The 22,368-nt window shown below is 33.9% G+C and overlaps 1 protein-coding gene across 5 annotated transcripts in view; it reads left to right on the top strand.

The window, feature by feature from the left end:
* MLLT10 (MLLT10 histone lysine methyltransferase DOT1L cofactor) overlaps nucleotides 1–22,368 on the top strand; it is a 205,086-nt gene that overhangs the window by 176,846 nt on the left and 5,872 nt on the right. For all 5 annotated transcript variants that reach the window (XM_031939880.1, XM_031939876.1, XM_031939879.1 and 2 more), the window contains 6 exons: nucleotides 12,467–12,584; nucleotides 13,885–13,957; nucleotides 18,351–18,505; nucleotides 20,371–20,559; nucleotides 21,183–21,271; nucleotides 21,417–21,778. In XM_031939880.1, the coding sequence (XP_031795740.1) occupies nucleotides 12,467–12,584; nucleotides 13,885–13,957; nucleotides 18,351–18,505; nucleotides 20,371–20,559; nucleotides 21,183–21,271; nucleotides 21,417–21,778 (986 nt within the window). The remainder of the gene's footprint in view (nucleotides 1–12,466; nucleotides 12,585–13,884; nucleotides 13,958–18,350; nucleotides 18,506–20,370; nucleotides 20,560–21,182; nucleotides 21,272–21,416; nucleotides 21,779–22,368) is intronic.

Below are 22,368 nucleotides of genomic sequence, written 5' to 3'. Positions count from 1 at the left end.
GATAGAGTGATGGGCTTGAGAATTAGGAAGATCTTGGTTAGTTTGTATCCTTTCTGATACTAGAAGATCATGAAAAAGTCACTTTACCTTGATGCTTATGAAAATAATTTATAATACCTCAGAAGACTCAAATGAAATAATTTAGGTAAAAGTTTTTAATGCCTAGATATGTCAGCTGTTAGTACTTACCATTTGACAGCTGTGCTTATATTTTAGGATATACATATTCAAATGAATATTAGATTGGTGAAATGTACATAGCTGCATAGTAAAAGCAGCAAGCTTGATCTTCCTTGTCCTTTTTTCTTCTCTGACAGTCCCTTTATCTTGTCTTCTTCCAAGAAGACAATTGTATGTCCAAAACATGAATGTTTCTCTGATCCCTTGTATATATGGATAGAATTTTTGGATACTTTTTGTAGAGTAGATGAGGCAGGTTACGAATACTTAAAGCAAAAATATGAACACTTCCCATCATGTATATTTCAACTGGATGGTGATGCTATATCTTGTTAGATCGACTATAAGATGGAGTCCTGGGCTCTTGGTGTCTCCAAGGAGGTTCCTCAAGTGACTGGGATTTAGATAACTCCCTAAGACTTTTTACTAAGTTACCACCTACAATGCTATGATTTATTTTATTTCATAGTAGAAGCAGCAACATTTCTTAAATTCTGTAAAACATGAGGTAAATCAAAAACATACAATGAAGATATACCTGTTAGGTTTTATTACCTTTCCTATTACTAATCAACCTACAGGCTGTTCAGTATTTGTTGAGTTATGGAATTTGGATTTTTTTTGTTTGTTGTTGTTGATAAATACTAACACATAGGTATTGCTAGTACCACCAGTATTCTTGGACACCAATAGGTGCATCATGGACCTATCCTAATATATGTGATGTACCTGTTAATAATGTACATTAATAAATAATATTAAATTCATTATGTAATTGTTAATGATGAGTTAAAAACGTTTCTCTATTGATAATAGTAAGTGTTCTTTCCTCAGCAAAGCTTCTGTAGATAGGGGAGTGTGGCACATTTTACTGAGAAGAAAACCGAGGCTCTGAGAATTAGCTAACTTGCCCAAACTCTGGAGCTAGTAGCTATGTAATGAATATACATGAATTAAGATGGGTTAAGAGAACTCCAGGTATTTTCTCTTTTCATGAATGAAAAACAATTATATACTTAACTCTATGATATGACTAAATTTCTTTAGATAAAAACTATTGTGTTGTCACTTTTATACAAATGCTTAATAATGAGGGTGCATATTTAAGTTGCCTTACAGATGTTAACAAGTAAATTTTTTTAATGTATCACTTTTGTGTGCATGTATTGTTCTTATCATAAAGGCATAAGGTGTTTGTTTTTAAGAATCCTATGGTGCTATTCATGTTGTGCTATTCATATGTGGATGTTAAATTTGATGTATAGACAGATTGTAATCCTTGCAGTTATGTTCTATGTGCTTGAGATCCTTTATAGTTTCAATTAGAGAAGTTATTCTCTTTTCCAGAGCTATTATATGAGTCTTAATTTAAGATATACTGATAAAATTATTGTAATAGTTATGATAATTGTAATTATATAAGGGAAAAGAAGATGCTGCAAATCTTTTCTGATTCCTAATTGTCAATTATATAATCCCTTCACAACATAGATGCACTTAACAGAACTTTTTTGAACTTTTTTTTTCTTAATCTGACTCCCTTCTTTGTATGGTGTGTATCACAATACAGAATGGGGCAGGAAAGACCAGGTGTGTGTGGTTGTTAGCCATATATACTATCACCATTTTATGATAAACTCATTTATGGTGTGTCAAGAATTAAGCTCAAGATTCCAAACTGTTTACTGGAAAGTGAAAGCTAGTTATTTAAATAACTCTTTTTAAGCCAACTTACGGGAGCTTGTCTGGTTTTGTTTTGTCTAGTTGTTTTTGTCTTCTGTGTATCCTCTTTTAGTAGCAAGGATAGGGTCACTCCAGTAGGAGGTAGGGTTACAGATTAGAGAATGAAAAGATAAATGAGGGAGAGTGACTCTTATAAGTAGTTTTATCTCTTTTAATTAAGTGAAGAGTCCTATGTTGAGATCTTTTTTATCAGTGGACAAAATCTCACATGAGTATTTTTAGTGTGCATTTCTCTCATTTCATTCTTTACATAAAGTCTGTTTTAATTACTCTCTGGTTACTTCCAGGCTGAATTAAGCAAAAATCTCATCTCTTCTCATTCATTATGTTGTGGGTTTGGGGGATGGGGAAAAGAGGCAATGAAGAGGAATTTACAGCCAGAGGGAAAATTCCATGTAACATGTGACTCAACTAGAAGAACAAAGAAATCTTAGTTGCTTGTAATCCAGGATTCCTTCAAATTAAAATCTTTACTGTTTCTTCCCTTGTCGAATTCCAGTAAGATTGGTCTCTTATAAATATGATCACCCAGCTAAGCTGAAAGGCAGCAGCATGATTTTTCACAGCGCTGCCTGCTGAGACAGCTGCATCTCTGTTCGTCCACTAGCCAGTGCTTCTGGCCTTCTTGCTGAAGCTTATTTAGCCCGGCTTATCTGGTGCTGCTGTAGCAACCATCAGTCTCCAGGCAACTGAGGCACATTGACCTCTGGGTTGAACTGAGTGTAATGCTACTTCAATTTAGCCGCCTGAGACAATAGTAATGGTGTGGAATGTGTAAAACGTGAAATTTTTTAGCTGCTTTCTGTGTGTTAAAGGTACAAAAATATTTAGAAGGAATTGAATGGTTAGGAATGACTTCAAAGATTGTGGGTGCAGCAGCTAGCTGGTGAATCTTCTGTTCAAGGCCACAAACTATTTCTGATCGAACTTTCATAAATAATATAGTTTATTATGCTTCATTTCACATAATTCTTATGTGTTTAATTTTATATGGGAATTCATTAAAGGTAAATTACTTGGTATAATGATATCAGTACCTTGTGTAACCAGGTAAACAAAAATAAATCGTATTTTAAAATAATTCTGGCATTCTCATTCAGTAGTTAAGATGACCAATATACTATTGCAAATTTTTTGTTTATCAAAAACTTGTTAAATTAAATACTGTTTCCTTACATCTTTATTGCTTAATGAGGGCAGTAATTCTCAGTGGCTGGCCTGGTGCCAGCAGGTTAGAAATTCAGAGGTCATTCTTGATCTTTGTGCACTTGGTTTAAAGAAAAACAGACAAGCCTCTGTTTGGCATCTTTGCCACTATTAGAAAGGTTAGTGGGCAAACTGCTAAGAGGAGGGGAGATAGGGAGTGGCCAGTGGAATTTAAATAGACTGGAGTGACTGGTGCATCCGGGACCTTTGCTAATAAGAAATGAGTAGACATTGTAAAGATGGGAGCAAATCTTGAGTTTAATGACCAAAAGTGGGTGAAAAAAATTACAAAAAAAGAAATTGTCATGGCTTTTTGACAGTCTAGTTTCAGAACTTAAATATTAAATATATTTGTTATACTTGCTTTTTAAACATTTAAACTTTAATTGATGACTAATTCAAGAATATGCAAGTTCAGAACATATTAATAAACCAGTAATATAGTTTACAATTTTAATAATTACAGTTTTACATTATTGGAAGATAGAGCAGAGTCGGTCTTTGTGGTTTTTAATGATTTGATCTGCCCTTGTTGTAGAGTGGGCAGAGATATAAATTAGTTTCTTTAGGTGTGCCATTAATTTTTCATTTTGTCTTTCAAATCCCACTGTGTTTCCCAGTTATGTTCAGTCTTTCCTTTCTTAGGGAGCATGCAAGTCCTTTTGTTTGAAGGGCTTTAAAAAAAATTAAAAGAATTTTAAGACTGAATTTAATTTTTAAAATGCTTTTATAAGTTGGTTTTTTTTTTTTTTTTCCGGAGTTTTGCTTTTTTGTTGAATTTTGATGCTTGTGTACAGCTTGTATATGTGTTTAACTGAGGATACGTATTTATTCTATAAGTTACTATCAGAACAAAGATAAGTTTCCCATGTTTAAAAATCTTTTGGAGGAAGGAAATTTATAAATTTACTTGATGTTTAATAGACATAGATGTCAAAGAGGCTTTTTATAATAAGAGATTTTGGGTTTTACTTTTACTATATGTTCTTTGTATGTTTATTTTAGTAGATAAAGAATAGATTTATATGTCTATGACATTTTATTTTTAGATACAGTGAATCAAATTATTTAATCCTATATTTACTAAGGTGTCTTTACTAATTGAAGTGTTTTAAACTTTCATAAAATGTGTATATCTTGATTTTTACTGAGAAGATATTTTTAATAGTAATTTTGGTAATGGTACAAACAAATAACTCCATCATTAAGAGAAATGCTATTCTAAGCAAACTACTTGGAAAGGGAAACAGTACAGAATTATTTTGTTTAGATTCTCTTGGATATAATGTTAATTATTGCTCTTAACAATAACAGTTGACACAGTGTAAAATGGATGATATTGAGTTCTCAGAAATAGATAATAAAGAAAATAAGAGTATTCTCCCTTTTTTCCAAGGAATGTCAGATTTTTATCACATGTGAATTAAAGTATTTTTTGTTTTCCTTCCAAAGATCCCACATGTGTGAATCAAAATTAAAATTTCTAAATCTACAGAATCAGAATTGTTCTTTTAAAGAAAATATTTTCAAATTATAAAAGTAAACATATGCTTGTTTGTGGTATCAGTGGTTTGTTTATTAGCACCTGATTGGGGCTGGGGGGGAACCTATGATAGTTCTGTGGTTCCATATAATGGTTCCATTAATTTTTTCAGAATTTAAAAAAAAAACATAATTGGCTAACTTTTTTGTAAATGGATTATTAAAATTAAGATAGCTTTCTGAAAATGTTGTTAACTTTTGAATGCCTTTTAAAGTAGGTTTTAGCTTTAATTCTTAAAACATACATTCCCTCATTAACATTTTAAGCCTCTAGTTTCTTAAAGGTAATTTTAAAATTGATGATAAATCTTAAATTATTTTTATTGGCAGTTTTCATGTACTACATATATGTATGTGTATAAATAATCTACATATATATTACAGATTATGTGCCTATAATTCTAACTTCACTTAAAAGGAAATTTTTGATCAACTCAAGGAAAGAATAAGATGAAATCCATTTGCTATGAGTAAAATAAACCAACTGTTTATATTTTATAGACTGAAACCCTAGCATTAAGAAAAGGATGGAATGATTCTTACCTCCATACCCATTCCTAAACATTATAAAGTTTGCCAAAACCCTGTAGTACTGAAGTGTTACCAATGACTTAAAAATTAAAAGGAAAGAGGTGTATTGATTAGAAATAAACTGATTAAGAATCTGTTCTGGAATTGGTTGTTAGACCCCTTCCTGTTGTCCTATCATGAATGAAGGAGTTCAGTAATGGTTTAACTACAATTAAATCCCTCCCCCTTCTTTATGGAAACTCAACTGTGGGCATTTCAGCATTAGCCTAAACAATGGTTTTGAATATGTTAAGCCCCTAACAATTAGGGAGCAGTTTGGGGCATTGAATAATGTGGAATGATGCAATTGAACCTGACAGCTTCAACAGTCAGCCTCCTCATGGGACCTGAAAGTTGTTCACACTTGGTTTCATCTCTCATCACACGCTGAGTATTAAAACCTTACTAGTGGGGAGCTGAAACAGACAGAAATGGGGCCTGTTAGCAAAAAATATTTCAGAGTATCAAACCTAAAAAGAACAAGGGAACGGATAGGATTGTGTATTGTCACATGTGTTCCTATTTCTCAGAGACCATTTGTGATATATAAAAGTGAAGAGAGTTTTTCCATAATTGTATTTCAGAAATGTCTCATTAGCATTTTCCCTGCAAACTTTTTCTAACCCCACATAAAAGTTTTTATTCATTAAATTTATGAATAAAAGTCTTGCCATTTAAAATTACCTGTTCCTTTGTAATAATATTTCTGCAAAGTCATTTGAAGATGGGCAAATACACAGTTTTTTCTTTGAAATGTTATCTAATATTCACAAGGGAAAAGAATAATGCCTTCATTTTCTTAATGTTTAGTTCAAGCTATTTCCCACATTTCCTATTTTAAAATTATTCTTAAATTACAGGGTGGGGGTGGAGATACTGTTTTTGAAAAGTATATAAGGTGAGCATTGCAGTTATATGTTCTTGTGAGAGCTGAGTATTAAAAAATAAAAAGATTCAGTTTAGGGAATATCTTTGGCAAGGTTGCTTCAGACCTTTTTTTTTTTTTTTAAAGACGTGTGAATCGGTTATTAAGGTTTGATGAAAAAAGACTGCAGTTTTTAAAGTATTACTTTAGAACTTGTTTGAAAACTTTGACCTTAATGTGTATTGACAGGATGATTACGCATTTTTAATAAATGCTTGCTGCAGCCTGTTTCTGCAATGAGTGTGGTATGAAGTTCCTAGTCCATCTCTAAATAATTCATTGCTACTATACTTTCCTAAAAGGGAAATTATAGTATACCTAAGGTGTTTTCCAATTCCTTTATGTACATACCTTCCCTCTATTACTGCCTCTTATAAGCCCATGGGGGTGTGTGGGGGGAACAATACTAAGTTTTAAGACTTAAATACTTGTGCAGTTTCAATTAATGTGACTTTCTCCCTAGGAAAGGCACATAGAATATCCCCAAATTCTTTTAATTTGGTTTATATTACAATTAAACTTTTCATAAGACATGTTTATAATTGTAAACAAAGATTTAAAAATTTGGAAATGAAATACCAGTTGGGCAAAAGCTCAAACTGAAATTTTTTAAATCATGCCAATATTTTTGATCTGTTATGCCAGTCTACTTAGTAAACTTAATTTCTGTAATGTCTTCTGTTTCAAGTTTGTGTACCTCCTTGAAAAAGACTTGTTAAGCTTTAAGTATATCTAATGTAGTAAGTTTATCCAGATTTGTTTAGGAAAATCGTGTTTTGGCTCAGTCACCTAATATGTTCCATCTAAACATGTGTTGATTCTGCCATGATAATTTGATTATTTATAGCAATCAGAAAAGTTTTATTGCATTGATCTGCATGTTTGTTTAGTAGAAATTACACTTAATTAGGCTCCCAATGAATTATGAAAATCAAAGTAGTAGAACTTAGTATAAGAACTAAAAAGCTTTTTTGAAAGTGTCAGTTTTTGAAACTTAGAAGGTGAAGCTCTATTTCAGCAGTTTAAAATGTTTCAGTTTGCAAAATACCATACATTAATTGGGTGGATTGTATAAGTTTTTAGTAAGTGACTCTCTAGTTTTAGAACAGGGAATCTAATTCTTTAGAGAAAGCAATTAGTTTTCCTTATAAGGTCTTTCTAGCCCCAGACAAGAAGCAAGATGATGGTATATATGGAAAGAAGGGGTCAGGGAATCAGGGAAGCTAAGTTTTAGACCCTAGAAGGACTCTGACATTAAGCAATTTATTTTTTTCATCTGTAAAAGAGATTATCATCAATGTTCCCAAAGTATTGTTAATTCTTCGAAAAGGAAATCTGGATAAGACCTACAGAAACGAATTCTTTTGACTTGCTCAGGCTATCTTTGTTGGCAGCTAGTATTGTATGTGTAGGTAGTATGACAGAGAGAGTAAGAAAGTGAGAGATGAGGGAAAAAAGTATGGGAGAGATAGGGCTCTTCTGGAAGATTTTTGGCTTATACTTTTAATTCAGACTTCATCAATTATCTGCTTTCCTAGGTATTAGTGTTCTTACCCTTCACAGTGTGCCAAGATTTGTGTAATAAACATGTGGCCTACAGAAGCATAGTACACATGTTTTTTGCATCACCTTGAGAGACTTAGAGTAAATAGTTCAAAGGACACTTACTTAAGAGTCAGAAAATATCTGATCTAGAACCCAGCCATAAAGTCTTTGTAGATGAAAGCCTCCTAACATTTCAGAACATCTTCATCTTAGCACCTATTAAATGGGAATAGGAAGCAATGGTGAGGCTGTCCATATAAGTGCTAAGGGAAGTGGGCTGTCTTTCCCCCACATCCTGCCCTTTTCCTGACTTCCCGCTGCCTTTCAGTCATGTCATCTTCAGGTCCTGTCTTCTGCCCGCCCCCTCCTCTCCTCTGGCACCGCCATGCCCCTGGTGCAGACCTTGCCCATTGGGGTAGTCTGCTGCTTGCGCTCTCTCTCGCCATTCTGGCCATTTTCCTCTGGTTGACTTCTGTCAGCCGGGCCAACCCTGCCCCCTCGCAAGAGAGGCAATGTTGGCACTGGCCTCCTTGATGTTCCTTGAACAAGAAATATTTACCCAGGCTAGTCCTCTAGACCTGGAGTTCTCTCCCTCCTGATTCTGTGCTAGAATCCCCTTTGATGTCAGTTCCTTCCCTGGATGGGTGATTTCCTTTTTATCTCCACTACTTTGTTGGTGCATTGTTGTCTTCCCCCTTAGAGTGTGAGGGCCTAGAGGGCAGGGACTGCCTTCTACCTATGTAGGGGACTGTCTTCTACCTTTGTATCTTTGTTTCTACTATTGTGCTTTATAGCACGATGTCTGGCACCTAGAAGACAATACATGTTTACTGACTGACACAAGTGTATTAGCTTTTCTGTGTTATGTTTCATCTTGTTCCCTCATTTAAAAAAAAAAAACAGTATTTAATTTTTTTTTTTTTTTTTTTTTTTTGGTGGGGAGGCTATCTGGATAGCAGGTTTAATTTTTTTCTAATGGAAAAATGCTTATCTGTTTTTGCAAAGAACTTGTCATATAAAGAGCTCTTATCACAGAAGTCTTTGTTCTTAGATTTAGTGATCACTAAGTAAATATGTTTGGTTACTTTTAGATCTTGTTTATCTATACCTACTGTTCTTTTGCTTTCCAATTGGGATATGATTATTAGTCACTGATTTTAAATGTTTCTTTTTAAAAATGTTCAACTATTCAGAACGTTATCCTTGGATATGAGTTGGGTTTCCTTTGTATTTTCATATATTATATTCCAGTTCTTCTTATCTTTCTCGTTATTTATGAATTGCTCTGTATAATCCAAAATATTGCTCCTTTACAAATGAACTATATCTTCCCCTTAGCTTGTAGGAAAATACTTACCTTTTTCATATTTTGTATATAAATTTTGCCATTTTAAGGGTGATTTTAAAAATCTCCCAAACTAGAAGAATCAGTTTTTTCCTTTATGCATCCCTTTGGCAGTGTGATAAAAAAGCCTTATGGATTTCTCAGAATAATATTTTTAAAAGCATAAAATAAGATATATTGGATTACAAAGGAAATCCATTGTTATTAGATACAGTTGTTAGATTAATTTAAAAAATAACTTCACACATCCCTGAATTTTAGAGCTTTGTTGTACCTTCTCAAGGTGCTGGTAATTTAAAATTTGACATCACCTTCCCAAATCCATGTCAAGCATAGCTATTTTAGTTATGGCCCCACTGGGGGATCATCTGTATCTTCCAAAATAAGAGGAGCCAGAACTGGAATCATGGTCTTCTTATTTAACAGTGTAACTTTGACCTTTCTGGAAGATAAAATTCATTCCAAGCTGCCACCCAGATGAAGACTGGGCTCAAGTAGAACAAACTTAGATTGTCTGAAAGTGGGCTGTCTGTGAGGTAGGTCTGAAAACCAAGAGCAGCTTATCTGTCAGGCATAACTTTGCCTGCTAGCTCTTGTGTTTGTGTTGTAGGCTGTGACTTTAGGTTAAAAACCTTGCTCTTAGTTCACTATAACTGGCACTATACAAAAAAGATGTGTCCATTGGGTTTTTAATATTTCTTATATACATCTTCTTTCATACCAAATTATCTATATCCTTTATAATTCCCCATTAATGTTTCTTTATCTTCAACTTATTAATGAACTTTTCTATTTCCTTAATCCTTTTTTAAAATTCAGAATAGTCCTTTCAGCAGGTTGCCTGCCTTAGTGCTATAAAATGTGAATTGTTTTTGTTATTCTTTTTATTATTACTCCCACTAAATCCATTATCTCATCACAAAATTTTAGTATCTATTTTAAACCCTTTTCTTACTCTAGTCCAAAGTCTTCAGAAACTTCATATTGTCTCAGCAATTCCTATGCAGTTCTCTCAGTATATTTTAGAATTATTGATCAAAAGATGACAAGTAGCTCAAAGTCTGTTGAAATGGAAAATACTTAGTCAAAACGAGTAGTTGTTTGCTCTGTAGTTAAATAGTGTTCAGTAGAAATATGGAATTTAAAAAAAACCAGGGAAAGTCAGGATATATTTTCTATTTAAAGATTACTTAATTAGATATGCTAATACTATAGTAGTCATGATTTTAAAATCTGTAGATTAAAAAAAATGTGTTCTGAACAGATCTTTTTAGTTGTAGAATTTCACAACACAGTAAAACCTCAAATATCTGGAACTCTCAGAGAACAAATAATTCTTCAGTGATTTTTTTTAAGACTCAGCTGTACCTCTTTAATCATTGCTGTTTTAAAAATTTTTAGTCATTTTAATGGAAATCTTTTAAAAATATATTACACAATTTAACCTTTTCTTGATTAAGGTCATCATTATAATATCAGTTATTACACTTGGCTGTAATACAGTCATGTTCTCAGGATTTATTAAGATGTTCAAGACTTTCATTTTTTGGTTACTCCTATCTCAGTTGTCTCAGACTGTGGTGTTGGGGTTTTCATTTTGTTTTGTTTTCTTTTTTGTGCGGGCTCTCCTTGGATTATCTTTTTCTCTCCTTGCCATCATTTGCCATTTCTTGTTCATGTCGGTGTGCTTACATGCAGCACGGTCCTTTAACTGTCTTTTGTGGTTTGAAAAGCAGAAGACCCAACTTAAGAAAATTTTCTTGCAAAGCAAAACTAGATAGTCCCTGAGGAATTGCTTAGATATATAGTTGTATAGATATATGTATAGTTGTATAGATATTTCATAATATCTCTTTTGACTTCTTAAAGACATTTATTGCTTAGTTCTAATTCTCAGTAGTCAAATGAATCGGGTAGGACTGTATTTTTGGTTATGTAATATATATTGGGAATTGTGTTCTGTTTGACTTGTATAAGAGGAATATTTGTTAACATCTAATATAGAGTGTTCTTATTTTGGAATTTTTATCTCCTTTTTTGAGGCCACTAATTGATTGTTAAACAAGACATATTGTGAACTTAATAGATTCTTATGCAAATCTTCAATTAAGAGGACAAATGAAACACAAAATTGACAGATTGAACTTAAAGCTACATGAAATTGTGAACTATAAGGTCTACAGTATGGAACAATAAAAAACATGAACTGAATTCTGCATCACTGAAAGCATTCCTGTGAATTATAGAAGTCCATTTATCATACTTAATAAGTTGGCCAGGAGCCAAAATGTAATGGCTGGGTATGATTCCTTTCAGAAATACCGTTTTAGTCCTGTAAAATTTTGCTAGTAATAACTACTATGTCGTCTTGGTCTCTAGTGCATGGTTATAAACGTCATCCTATATCACGTGTTTGACTTTTCAAAATTAAAAATACTTCAGTTCTTCGAAGTCAAATTGAGATGTCTTCTTTTTCCTGTTTTAAAATATCTGTATAAAATGAGGGATATTTTATGGATCAATTATATGAAAAATATATTCTGGGCCAGTTAGAATTTCATATCAGAACCCCATTCATCTGAGTGAATGTGATGATGTCCTTTCCAAAGGTAGCATTTTAAGGCTGGTAGGATTCTTCGAAAGGGAGAAAGCATGCAGCCCAGTGAAGAAGGCATTTTTATTACATTGGATTATGCAAGACTTTGGCCAGCCTCCTTTGCTTCATCTGTTTAAGGGTTCATTTTCGCTTGTTTGGCACAAGTCCCAGTAGAGGCCTTCAGAATTGTGGTTAGCAACATGAATGAATTACAAACTTTGGACGAGCTCTTCAGTAAGTCGAGCTGGCCAGCTGCCAAAAATACAGTGCCTTATATGGGGTCAGGGCAAAGCTGCGATTCGGTGAGCCCTGTATTGTATAGAAAACATACTTGTGATGCCTGTTTGCTTTCTTTTAAAATAAAAACAAAACAAAACACCACAACTCCCCTTCCCCCCCCCCCCAAAAAAAAAAAAAAACACCTTACCAGGCTTCTGTATCAGAACAGGAAGTTACAAAATACTGTGCAGGTTTTACTAATGACAGAGCAAAGCAAAGGAAATATGGCCTGTGAGACTAGATGTTGAGCTGGAAGTGAGACCTTTTGACCTCTCCAGTCAGCTTGTGATGTCAGGGACCCAGGCATTTGTGAGACATCTGTTGTCTACCTGCCCTTTTTTGGTAAATGCCTTAATAAGATTATCATTAGAAATCATAATCTTAATGTTTTTTCAGATAAACTTTTATTAGTTGATGTATCTGTGAGGACACAGTACCTGGTAACAAGGTTTGTTTGAAAAAAATTAAAAAAGTAATAACTAGTAAAAGCTGCCAAAATACAAGTTATTTATTTTTGCACTTTTTTTCCATTTAGGCAAATACTCTATCTGGATCTTCTTTAAGTCTAGGTCCATCCCATATGTATGGCAATAGACTAAATCCAAATTCAGCAATGGCAACTCTTATAGCTCACTCAGAAAACAATCAAACAGGTAAGTTTCAAATTTTATTTGTAAACTCTAGTAGTATAGTTACTAAAGAATTGTGTGATTTTTTTTTTCCCCCCTCCCCAAAAGAATCACAGTTGGAAGTAAATGCTCTGCTGTGCCACAGAATAGCCATGTGCATTTTTTACTGTCTGAAATGTAAATGTTTAAGCAGAGCCATCAGCAGGCAGGAATGCAGCAGCGTCTCCTGTGACTTCTGTGATTGATGTGTTCAGTTCTCAGTTCTGCGCAATGAAAGTAACATAACACGAGGTTTCTCTGTGAAAGGCCTAAACCTTTATTTGCATAATTCATGAAATTGCATTACACAAACTTGGTTTAAAAAAAAAAATCCTGTTAGAGAACTTCTACAATGTTTAGTAATCCTGTGAATATTTACCAGTTGACATTTTGTAGCATTTTCCTCTTCTCCTGTTTTAATGAGCCACTGGATTTGCTTTGTTTCATTCCATCCTTAAGGATTTGTTGACATGTCCAAGTAGTCTTGCCTGTTTGGGGGAAGGGAATGGGTTTAGCAGTTTACCAAGAATGGATCAGTCATGTCTTTGCCTTCTAAGGGGTCAGAGGTCACTTGACTCAGAATAAGGGGAGGACAACCTTGAAGGGGGCCAGATAGGGTTGTTATTTAACTGAGAGGCCATAGGGAAAATCATCCATTTCAATTTTACCAATGGAAAGGATTTTGTGTTAGCTAGTGAAATAGAATTTTAAACTACTTTTAAAAGTGTTTCTTTATTTTGTTCAGTGAATTTTTCATACTAATTTGAAGAGAAAAGAAAAAAATGATGTCTGGGTAATATTAAATCCTGATCTAACTATTCATATTAGACTCATGAGGGTCAACATATAAAGCATTAGGTGTTTTATGACTTGTCTTGGGATGGAAAGTGTTAAAAAATACAAAGCATCAGGATTTGCTGTGATAAGCATACAGATGAGCTGTCCACAGCTGTGATTCATTACTTTCACCGTAGAAATTAAAAGTGGCTGAGGGGAGGGCACTGCAAATGCAAACCACGCTTCCGTGCTGTAAAATTGAAAAGAATGAAAGAACTGAACATAATCCATGGCCTTCTCCACCCACAGAAACGTGTAGGGACAACGCCTTACATGCTACAGTTCAGCAATTTTAAACTAGCAACATATTAGTTCTTTTACCTTTGTAGTAACTGCAGAGGTAGTGCTTAAGGTCTAATATATGTTTTAGGGAAAAATCAGAGCAGCAGCTTAAAACCTCTTATCTAGTGAGAGTCACTTTATCAGCTATGAAATATTTACACTGCAGATCCAGATCTTGGAGACAATAGCCGCAGCCTTGTTGGCAGGGGAAGCTCACCCAGAGGAAGCCTCTCACCACGGTAAGCATTATTTACACTGTAGAGTGAAGGCAAAGGAAACATGCCGAGGTTTGGAAACTTCTTTATCTCTTATCAGTCGCATATACTTATGTGAGACCATAAAGAATTATGTAGATAAATGTTTTGTCCAGACTGACAAGAAAAATAGCTTTAAATTTATGTGGGTGTTAATTTAAACACATGATTATATTTACAAGTTAAAAGGAATACCTTCTCTTAAGCTTATAATTGCTCTTAGTTTGTCTGTGTTTATCGTTTTTATTTTTGCCTGATGATAAAATCTAATCTTTCAGGATTTTTTCAATTGCTTATTTTTGTTGTAAAATATGTAGTTAAAAAAAATCCACTTAATTGCACTAGATTAATATAAGACTTTTTTGTAAAATTGAACTAATTTGTTTTACAGAGTAAAATGAATATAGAGAAAATTTGATTTTAAAATAAATTTCTGTTTGAACCACTCAACCCTGTTCAGAATCTATTTTTTTTAAAACCCAAATCATTTCTATGGACTTCATGCTAATGTATCGTATAATGTTTATCAAAAGATGCAGATTATCAAATAACAATTTTATGAAAACTTCTGGTACACTTTGTATAAAGTGTTTTACATCAGTACGTAAGATTATGGCCCAGAACATTCTTTGAAATCTTGGAAAATCTTTTAATTATATTATTAAATATTTAGAATGTGTCTATGTTAGGCTGCATGGTCTCAGAGTCAAGAGCTCTGTCTTCCCTCTGACTTGGCTGTTTGATTCCAGGTGAATAGCAGAAGTCACTTGCTTGCTTGAATGGAGGGAATTTCCTCATAAGGAGGTCCCTTTGCCAGTGAAAAGATAGATTGAGATTTAAGTAAAGGAAAAAGGTTGCAGTGAAAAGAACAGTCTACTTGATGTAGCTGTAGGTGGTGGAGTAATTAGAGTGCTGGACCTAGATTCTGGAAAAGCAGAGTTCCAATTCAGCCTCATATACTTAACCTGTATGACCCTGGGCAAGTCATTTAAACTCCTGTCTTCCTTTGTTTTCTCATATGTAAATTGGAGGTAATAATAGTACCCACCTCCCAAGCTTGTTTTAAGGATCAAATGAAATACTTATTTTGTAAAAATGTTAATTACTCCAATATCTCCTCTATAAAATGATGGTGTTAGATTAGATGAGGGGGTCAGCAACCTACAGCTTGTGAACTAAGTATAGTTGTGACCTCCTGTTTTGGTCTTACCTGGGAGCTAATAATTTTTTCATTCGTTTATTTATTTTACATTTTAAAATATAATTTTATTTTATTTTTTAAAAATGTAAAAAAAAAAAAATAAACTTAAACTATTCTTAGCTTGCAGGCCATACCAAGTTTATTTACCCCTGATATATAATCTCTAAGCTTCTTTTCAGTCCCTTTATAAATTGTAAAATTCTGTAGATTCTCTGGTAAAGCACACCAATGGTTCTGTGACCTTGGTGATATAGATATTCCCTTTTGTCTTGGTAGATTACAGGCTATTCACAGTGGGATTGGGATATTTTAGCAAACTATTTTCTGGTATCAATGTGACATCTTTTCTGATATAATTTTAGTGATTATCTGAAAGTCTGAAGTATTTCTACATTTTAGGATCAAATACGTGTCCAATCATACTCTTGCCTTACAAACAAGGGCCATGCTAAAACTCCCAGAATTTCAGTAAATGAAGTTTTGAGTGTGCCCCTACTCTGCTTCATCAGATCACTTGTACTTGGTGGGGCAAGAAACATTGAAAGTTAAGCTTTTGGAAGAAAAAGGAAATTCTAGACATAGCCATCCCTTTTATATATTATATAACCTCCTCCTACTGCCATAATAAAAGAAACTATATAAACCTATAATATTTGAGTTGAAGGGAGTAAGCTTAGAAATTCTAGGGTATAATTTTGGGAGCCAAAAAAAAAAAGTCCTTAGTAATAATACTCAGCTTATACCCTGCTACTCAAAGCCCTGTATTGCTGGCTCTTTTTCTCTCTTTATTCTTATAATAAGGATTATGAATTAAAACATAAAAAAATATAAATAATGGTCATTTCAATAACCTCCTGGTATTTATATCATAAATAAGTGCTTCATATTTTCTCCTTTAAGGAGTTAGAAAATGTTTTGAATTTGAATTCATCCATGGGGGGGGGGGGGAAGCAGAAAAATTAAGGCTTAAGGTTGTATGGAACAAGTTGACTAGCCCTTCAGTTCAGGAAGGACTTAAAATAACTTACATCAGTAATTCTCTTCATTACATCAGTAATCAGCTCTTCAGACCTTAACTCTATTTCTCTTCCTTCTTATGTTCTTTCTGACTAAGTCTATCATTTAAGCCCAGAATTAGCAGTAGAAGGGATCTCAGGATCTACCTCAGGTACCTCTACCTTGCATCAGGCTACAAATGAAATTTTAGAAAAACTGGATTCTTCAGTAATTTCAAACTTTAATTGAAAAAAAATTGTAATAGCAAACTCTCTTAATTTTTGCTGCATAAACTTTCAGTTACTTAGGAGTCATTACTACTTATGTATGCATTACTAGTGATGGTGGTAAGTCCCTTAAACCCTCAACCTCAGTTTTACCATCTATAAGATTATAGAAATTAAATAATATTTAGGATATTAGCCTTTCTCCTAGAGCCTTTGTGCAGAAAATGCATTCTAAAATCTTAGATGGCTATGTAAATATCAAATTATTTTTCCTGCATTTTCTCAGAGATGTCCTCAAATGGTTCAAACTGTATATTGAGATTAGTTTTTTTTTTTTTTTTTTTAATAATTGTTTATTCTTGTAGTCCACAGTTAGTTTCAAGTAATTTACTTTGCCCAGTTGAGCCTGCTGGAGTTCCTTCCCCTCCCCTCCCCTCCTTTGGAAGAAGTAAATTTAGCTATGAAGTGCTTAATTAATCTGCCTGGTCTCCCTTCTAGGAGCTATTGCCAAAACTGGAAATATTACCTTTGACTCAGTTTTATTTTTTAAAAAAGACATTTCCTTTCTTCATGTTCCTTTAACAAAGAATATATTCCCTTGTTTTAAAAACTGATTTCTATCAGTAAAGTCCCAAATCTGAGATCTCTGCAATCTATGGAAACTCTGGTCTCCTACTTCCTGTGTGACCTTGGAAAAATCACCTTCCTCCTTAGGCAGCATTTTTCATATGGAAAGTGAGGGGGTTGAACTACATGACCTTTGATGTTCTTTCCAGCTTCTAAAATCTATGGATCACTCTTGTCTCCATGCCTACTTAGTTAGCCCTTCTTGTCTTTTTTGATTTGCTATCTGTGGTTAAGTAATAACGTGTAAAAAAAGTTTCTTTTTGGTACATTGTTTCCTCAAATCTCAGGAATACGTTATGGAAATAGTGTCAGAAAATATACTCATATCTGTCTTTTTTGACATTAAGATAAAGATCTAAGAGATAATTTTTTATAAGTCAAATTTCATAGTTTTGTAGATATGTTAAGTATTTCATTTACAATTTAATGTTTATTTAAAGTTAATTGCCATCTGAAATGCATACTAATTAATTATAGAAATAATTCATTATTCCAAAGATTACAATTGTTTTGGATTATTATACAGAAAAACAACAAAGATTCATCCAAATACCAAAAATCTGACAATTTTTATTCATGTCTAATAAGTAATTTTTTTAAAAAAAAAAAGTACCAACATTTAAAATGTTAATTAAAAAAGAGACTTTTAAACTATAATAAGCCATTTTGGAAGGGGTTGTTTTTTTGGCAACATATTCATATATTTTCATTTCTACGAAAGATAAAATTTACCCTTGATCTTGATGTTTCTTAAATTTGTGTGATATTTGCATGTTTTAATTCTTCATACTTTAGTAAACTATTATGATAAAAATGATATTGAATTTTAAAGTATTCAGGATATATATACATATTTCTTAACTTAGGCACCTCTAGCTGTGAAATGCCTGTGATGTTTTTGTTTTTAAGCTATCAGGAATAGAATTTGGTGAGACTGATGAATAAACTCTTTTTAATCATGCAGAAACTGACACTGTTATGCTGAGTGGACTTGGTTGAAGGACTGTGCAAATTTTAAAGAGTCAAATTTGTTGTGTTTTTCCCCCCAGTCCATTTAGAGATTATACGCTGTATTTATGTAGTTTAAGTTGAAATAGTATTTAATTAATTTCCAAATATATTAACTTCATGTTAAATTCGAAGGGGTTTGTTATTAAATTTTTGGTTAGATTTTATGTCAGAGACATCTAGCATAAACAACTAAATACTGGAAAAGTGGGTATATAGCCATTAGTGGTTAAATAAAACAAGGTAAGAAACTTTAGTGGAACCTTCCTTCCAAGTATTTTCTTTCTTTTTAATGCATGAATTATAATATTTTCAACAGCTCCCCTGTAAGCAGCTTACAGATTCGCTATGATCAATCAGGGAACAGCAGTTTGGAAAATCTGCCCCCAGTAGCAGCCAGCATAGAGCAGCTTTTGGAGAGGCAGTGGAGTGAAGGACAGCAGTTTTTGCTAGAACAGGGCACCCCTAGTGACAGTAAGTATTCCTTTTCTTTTATTTCAATAGCTGTTGTGTCTGAAGCTATAGTTGCTAAAGACTTTAATAAATTGCATGTTATTTAGTACTACTAATTAAATTATTATATTAAATATTGATCATTCTTGGCTTTTTTCTATCCCATTCTTGTGTTTTAAATTGCAATGACTATATCTTAGAATTATTATTTTTAAGGGAAAGCCTGTCTTTGGGGGGAGTTCATGAAAGGCCTTTTTCTGAGTGTAGGCAACCTTTTTAGCATTATTTTGTTTTTGGTTATAAACCAGGTCCCCACAAAGTCAGTGATGGGGGAAAAAAAAGATTATTTCAGATTTTTAATTGAGCAGATAAGAGTTGTATGTCTAGATTTAAAGGGGGAGAAATGAGAAAGAAGTTTCATGATTTGGGAGAAGGTATAAACCTTCTTTGCTTTGTTTCATTGAAAAAACTATCTTGCTTGGTGTTAGTGAGCCAAATGCTATCTATTTGTATTTTTATGAATGGTATTCTGACAAAAATGCTAATTGTGAGGAAATTCATGCCGGGATAATCCTTTAAACATGATAGCTGGAGGACAGGTTTAGCTTAGTCTTATTGCATCTCATTTGGGCACACTGAGGGTTCCTTTGTATGTTCTTGAAGAGGAGGGATAAAAGTTAAATCCTTGGGAAATGACCAGATGTGCCTATATCAGTAGAGTTATGTTTGGAATAGGCCCAGAGGTCACATTAAACAAATACAACTTTTTAATACATAGAAATTTAAAAGTGGCCATCACTGTGGCACAACAGCAGCACTCTCTGGATTGCCAATTGGGAGATCCAGGTTCTGGAATTGAGACAAAAATTTGAGGTAATGGGCAGGGTCGAAGTTGACAATTTAGAATGGGATGCACTTTAAAGGGTGGTGATTGCAGTGCATACACAGTGCTCCCTGCTGGGTGATCTGGAGATCAACATTGGTAGCAGCTGGAATATGAGGCCCTCAGCCAGGTATATAGAGTAATACAAATTAATTTATAATAAATAAATAACTAGGTGTTCAGTGTTTGTGGTAGAGAATTATGTTCTTTGATAAGTAAATTTTCTTTTTAAATGTAACCTTTATGAGAAATCATATGTATATAAAAGCCATTCTTTATTTTTATTTAAACTCTTGTTATCTTTCAACATTCTGATTTTGATTGTGAATAATGAGTAAAGCTTTTTGAGACTGGGCTGAGCTTGGTTCCCCTTGTTTCATAGCTGTGTTTATATTGGTAGAAATATAAATTGGGCATCCAAAAAATGAAATGCTTTTTCCTTCACTTCTGCCTAGGTAATTTAGACAAAATGCACAACAGGTTCCATCCATCTTGTTTTATTTGCCAGTCTACATTTTTCATGGAACTAAAATCATTCCCATCTCTAATGCTTGACTTTTATATCAATTGATGTACATAAAGCAATGGAATAGTTTTAGCATTTCAAATAATGAAAAAAGTTATCACTCAGAATATATCCCCAAGCAGTAATTCCATAGAGTAGGGGGTGATTGGTTCAGCAATATTCATAGTAGCCCTATTTATAATGTTGAAAAATTGAAATCAAATTACCATGATAATCCACTCTGTCATTAGAAATGACAAGCATCAGGCCATTCATCCATACAGGAAAACGTGTGTATAAACTCTACAGTGAGGAGAACAGAGGGCTCACGATAATTAGAACTATATGGAAGTATATGCATGTTGGCAAGGATCAGGGCACAGCTGGCCATGCTGTCCATAGCTTCATCAAGCTTGGGTTGTTTAGGGTTTTTTTTTTCCTTGTAAAATAGCTTAAACTTCTAAAAGTCATCCCACTCATCAGTCCTTTGATTACTAGTTCTAGGAATGCTGAAGTCCTTACATCAACTTCAAGTTGAAAATCGAAGATTGGAGGAACAAATCAAAAACTTGACAGCAAAAAAGGAACGTCTTCAGTTATTGAATGCCCAGCTCTCTGTCCCCTTTCCTACTCTGACCACCAACCCTAGTCCAAATCATCAAGTTCATGCATTTCCAGCACAAACTGGTAAGTGGAAAAACTTTTTTTTTTTTTAAATGTATATAAGGAATGTTGACTAAACTTTCAAAAATTCCCCTCCTTTCTATGTAGCAACTTTGAACTAAATTGGGGTGTGTATGTACATGCACACATTTGCATACTGGGACAAAGAGGACTCAGAAAAGGGGGAGGGTTCCACATAACTATCCATGTGACCATGTGTTCTTGCTCATGGGGCTAAATTCAAATAGAATTAGATTCCTGCAAGTTATATATTAGACTGAGAAAAACTACAAAGTAATACTGTGTTGAATTGTATTTTTGTTTATTTCATTAAACTTTTCCCAATTCTTTGGACTTAGGGCTATATGAATCTGACACCTGCTCAACACCTCTCTGACTGAATTGCCATGGAGGTGCTGACATGCAGTGGTGAAGGGAGTGTCTTCTTGGGGAGTTTCCCATGTTAGTGAACTCAGCCAAGCCCTTCCATCCTATGTTAGGCATGCACATTTATTTTCTGTAACAAGTTTTTAAAAGGTTTGATTTTCACCTTGGCAGTTGTTGGATCATTTAGCTTTAACATGAGCTTTTACTTTAGTTGTATATTTACCAGGCTATCAGTCTCATGTTATTTTTCTTTTTCTTAGCTCCAACCTCAGATTCCTTAAACAGCAGTAAGAGTCCCCATCTAGGAAACAGCTTTTTACCTGATAGTTCTCTTCCTGCACTCAATCAGGTAATTTTGGCATGTTTTTAATTTTTTTTTTTCCCCTGCTATGTATGTGTTAGAGCTGTATGTCACTTTTATCCTTTTATGTTAAACTCTTCCAGAAATCATTGACCAGCTCTTTGCAATTCAGCTTTCTGTTTTCCTACATCAGGACTTAACCTCCAGTGGACAAAGCACCAGCAGTTCTTCGGCCCTCTCCACTCCGCCTCCTGCTGGGCAGAGTCCGGCTCAACAAGGCTCAGGAGTGGCTGGAGTTCAACAGGTCAATGGTGTGACCGTGGGGGCGCTGGCTGGCGGCATGCAGACTGTAACATCCACCATTCCTGCCGTGCCTGCAGTGGGTGGAATAATTGGAGCTCTGCCAGGTAACCAACTGGCAATCAATGGAATTGTAGGAGCTTTAAACGGCGTCATTCAGACCCCTGTCACAATATCGCAGAACCCTTCTTCCCTTACCCACACAACTGTGCCACCTAATGCAGCACATCCACTGCCAACAACACTGAATAACAGGTAAGAAACTTAACAGAAACTGGATTGGGGACTTCTTCATGTGGAGCATTGATGTTTTTGAGGTTTTTTGAGGAAGACCTGAACTTTTTTCCACATTTTCCCCCCTTAATATAGCTTTCTTAAATGAATTCTTTGTATTTGAGGTGTATACAGCATTTTCAAAACAAATTAATCCAGATGTTTAAAATGAAATTTGTGAATAACAGAATCAGTGACAGAGTGGCATATTTTTCATTTGTTAAGATGATGATGATGCTCAAAAGAAAGACAGCGTAGATTTGCTTTTGTCATCTACATTTGCTTGGAAAATTTTAGTTCAATAGATTTTTGTTTGAGTTATTTTTTTGGTCTATGTTATCTATGTTTTTCAAAGCACTCTGCCCCCATGTCATTATCTGTATTTTCATATCGTTTCTAACATGAGCTTCATAAATTCTGAAAAGAAATAATGTTATTATGGATTTAGTTATTTATTGAATAGTAAGTCTTTTTAAACTGTGCATTTGATTGCCTTTTTAGAATTAAGATAAAAAAAATTTAAGTTGTAGAATACAAGGCAAACATGTCATGAATTTTAAGGGAGTAGGCCA

Source organism: Sarcophilus harrisii, chromosome 5 (genome assembly GCF_902635505.1).
Source record: "Sarcophilus harrisii chromosome 5, mSarHar1.11, whole genome shotgun sequence".
NCBI lineage: Eukaryota > Metazoa > Chordata > Mammalia > Dasyuromorphia > Dasyuridae > Sarcophilus > Sarcophilus harrisii.
The sequence above is the reverse complement of the archived record's forward strand: the minus strand, read 5'-3'. Positions and strand labels throughout refer to the sequence as shown.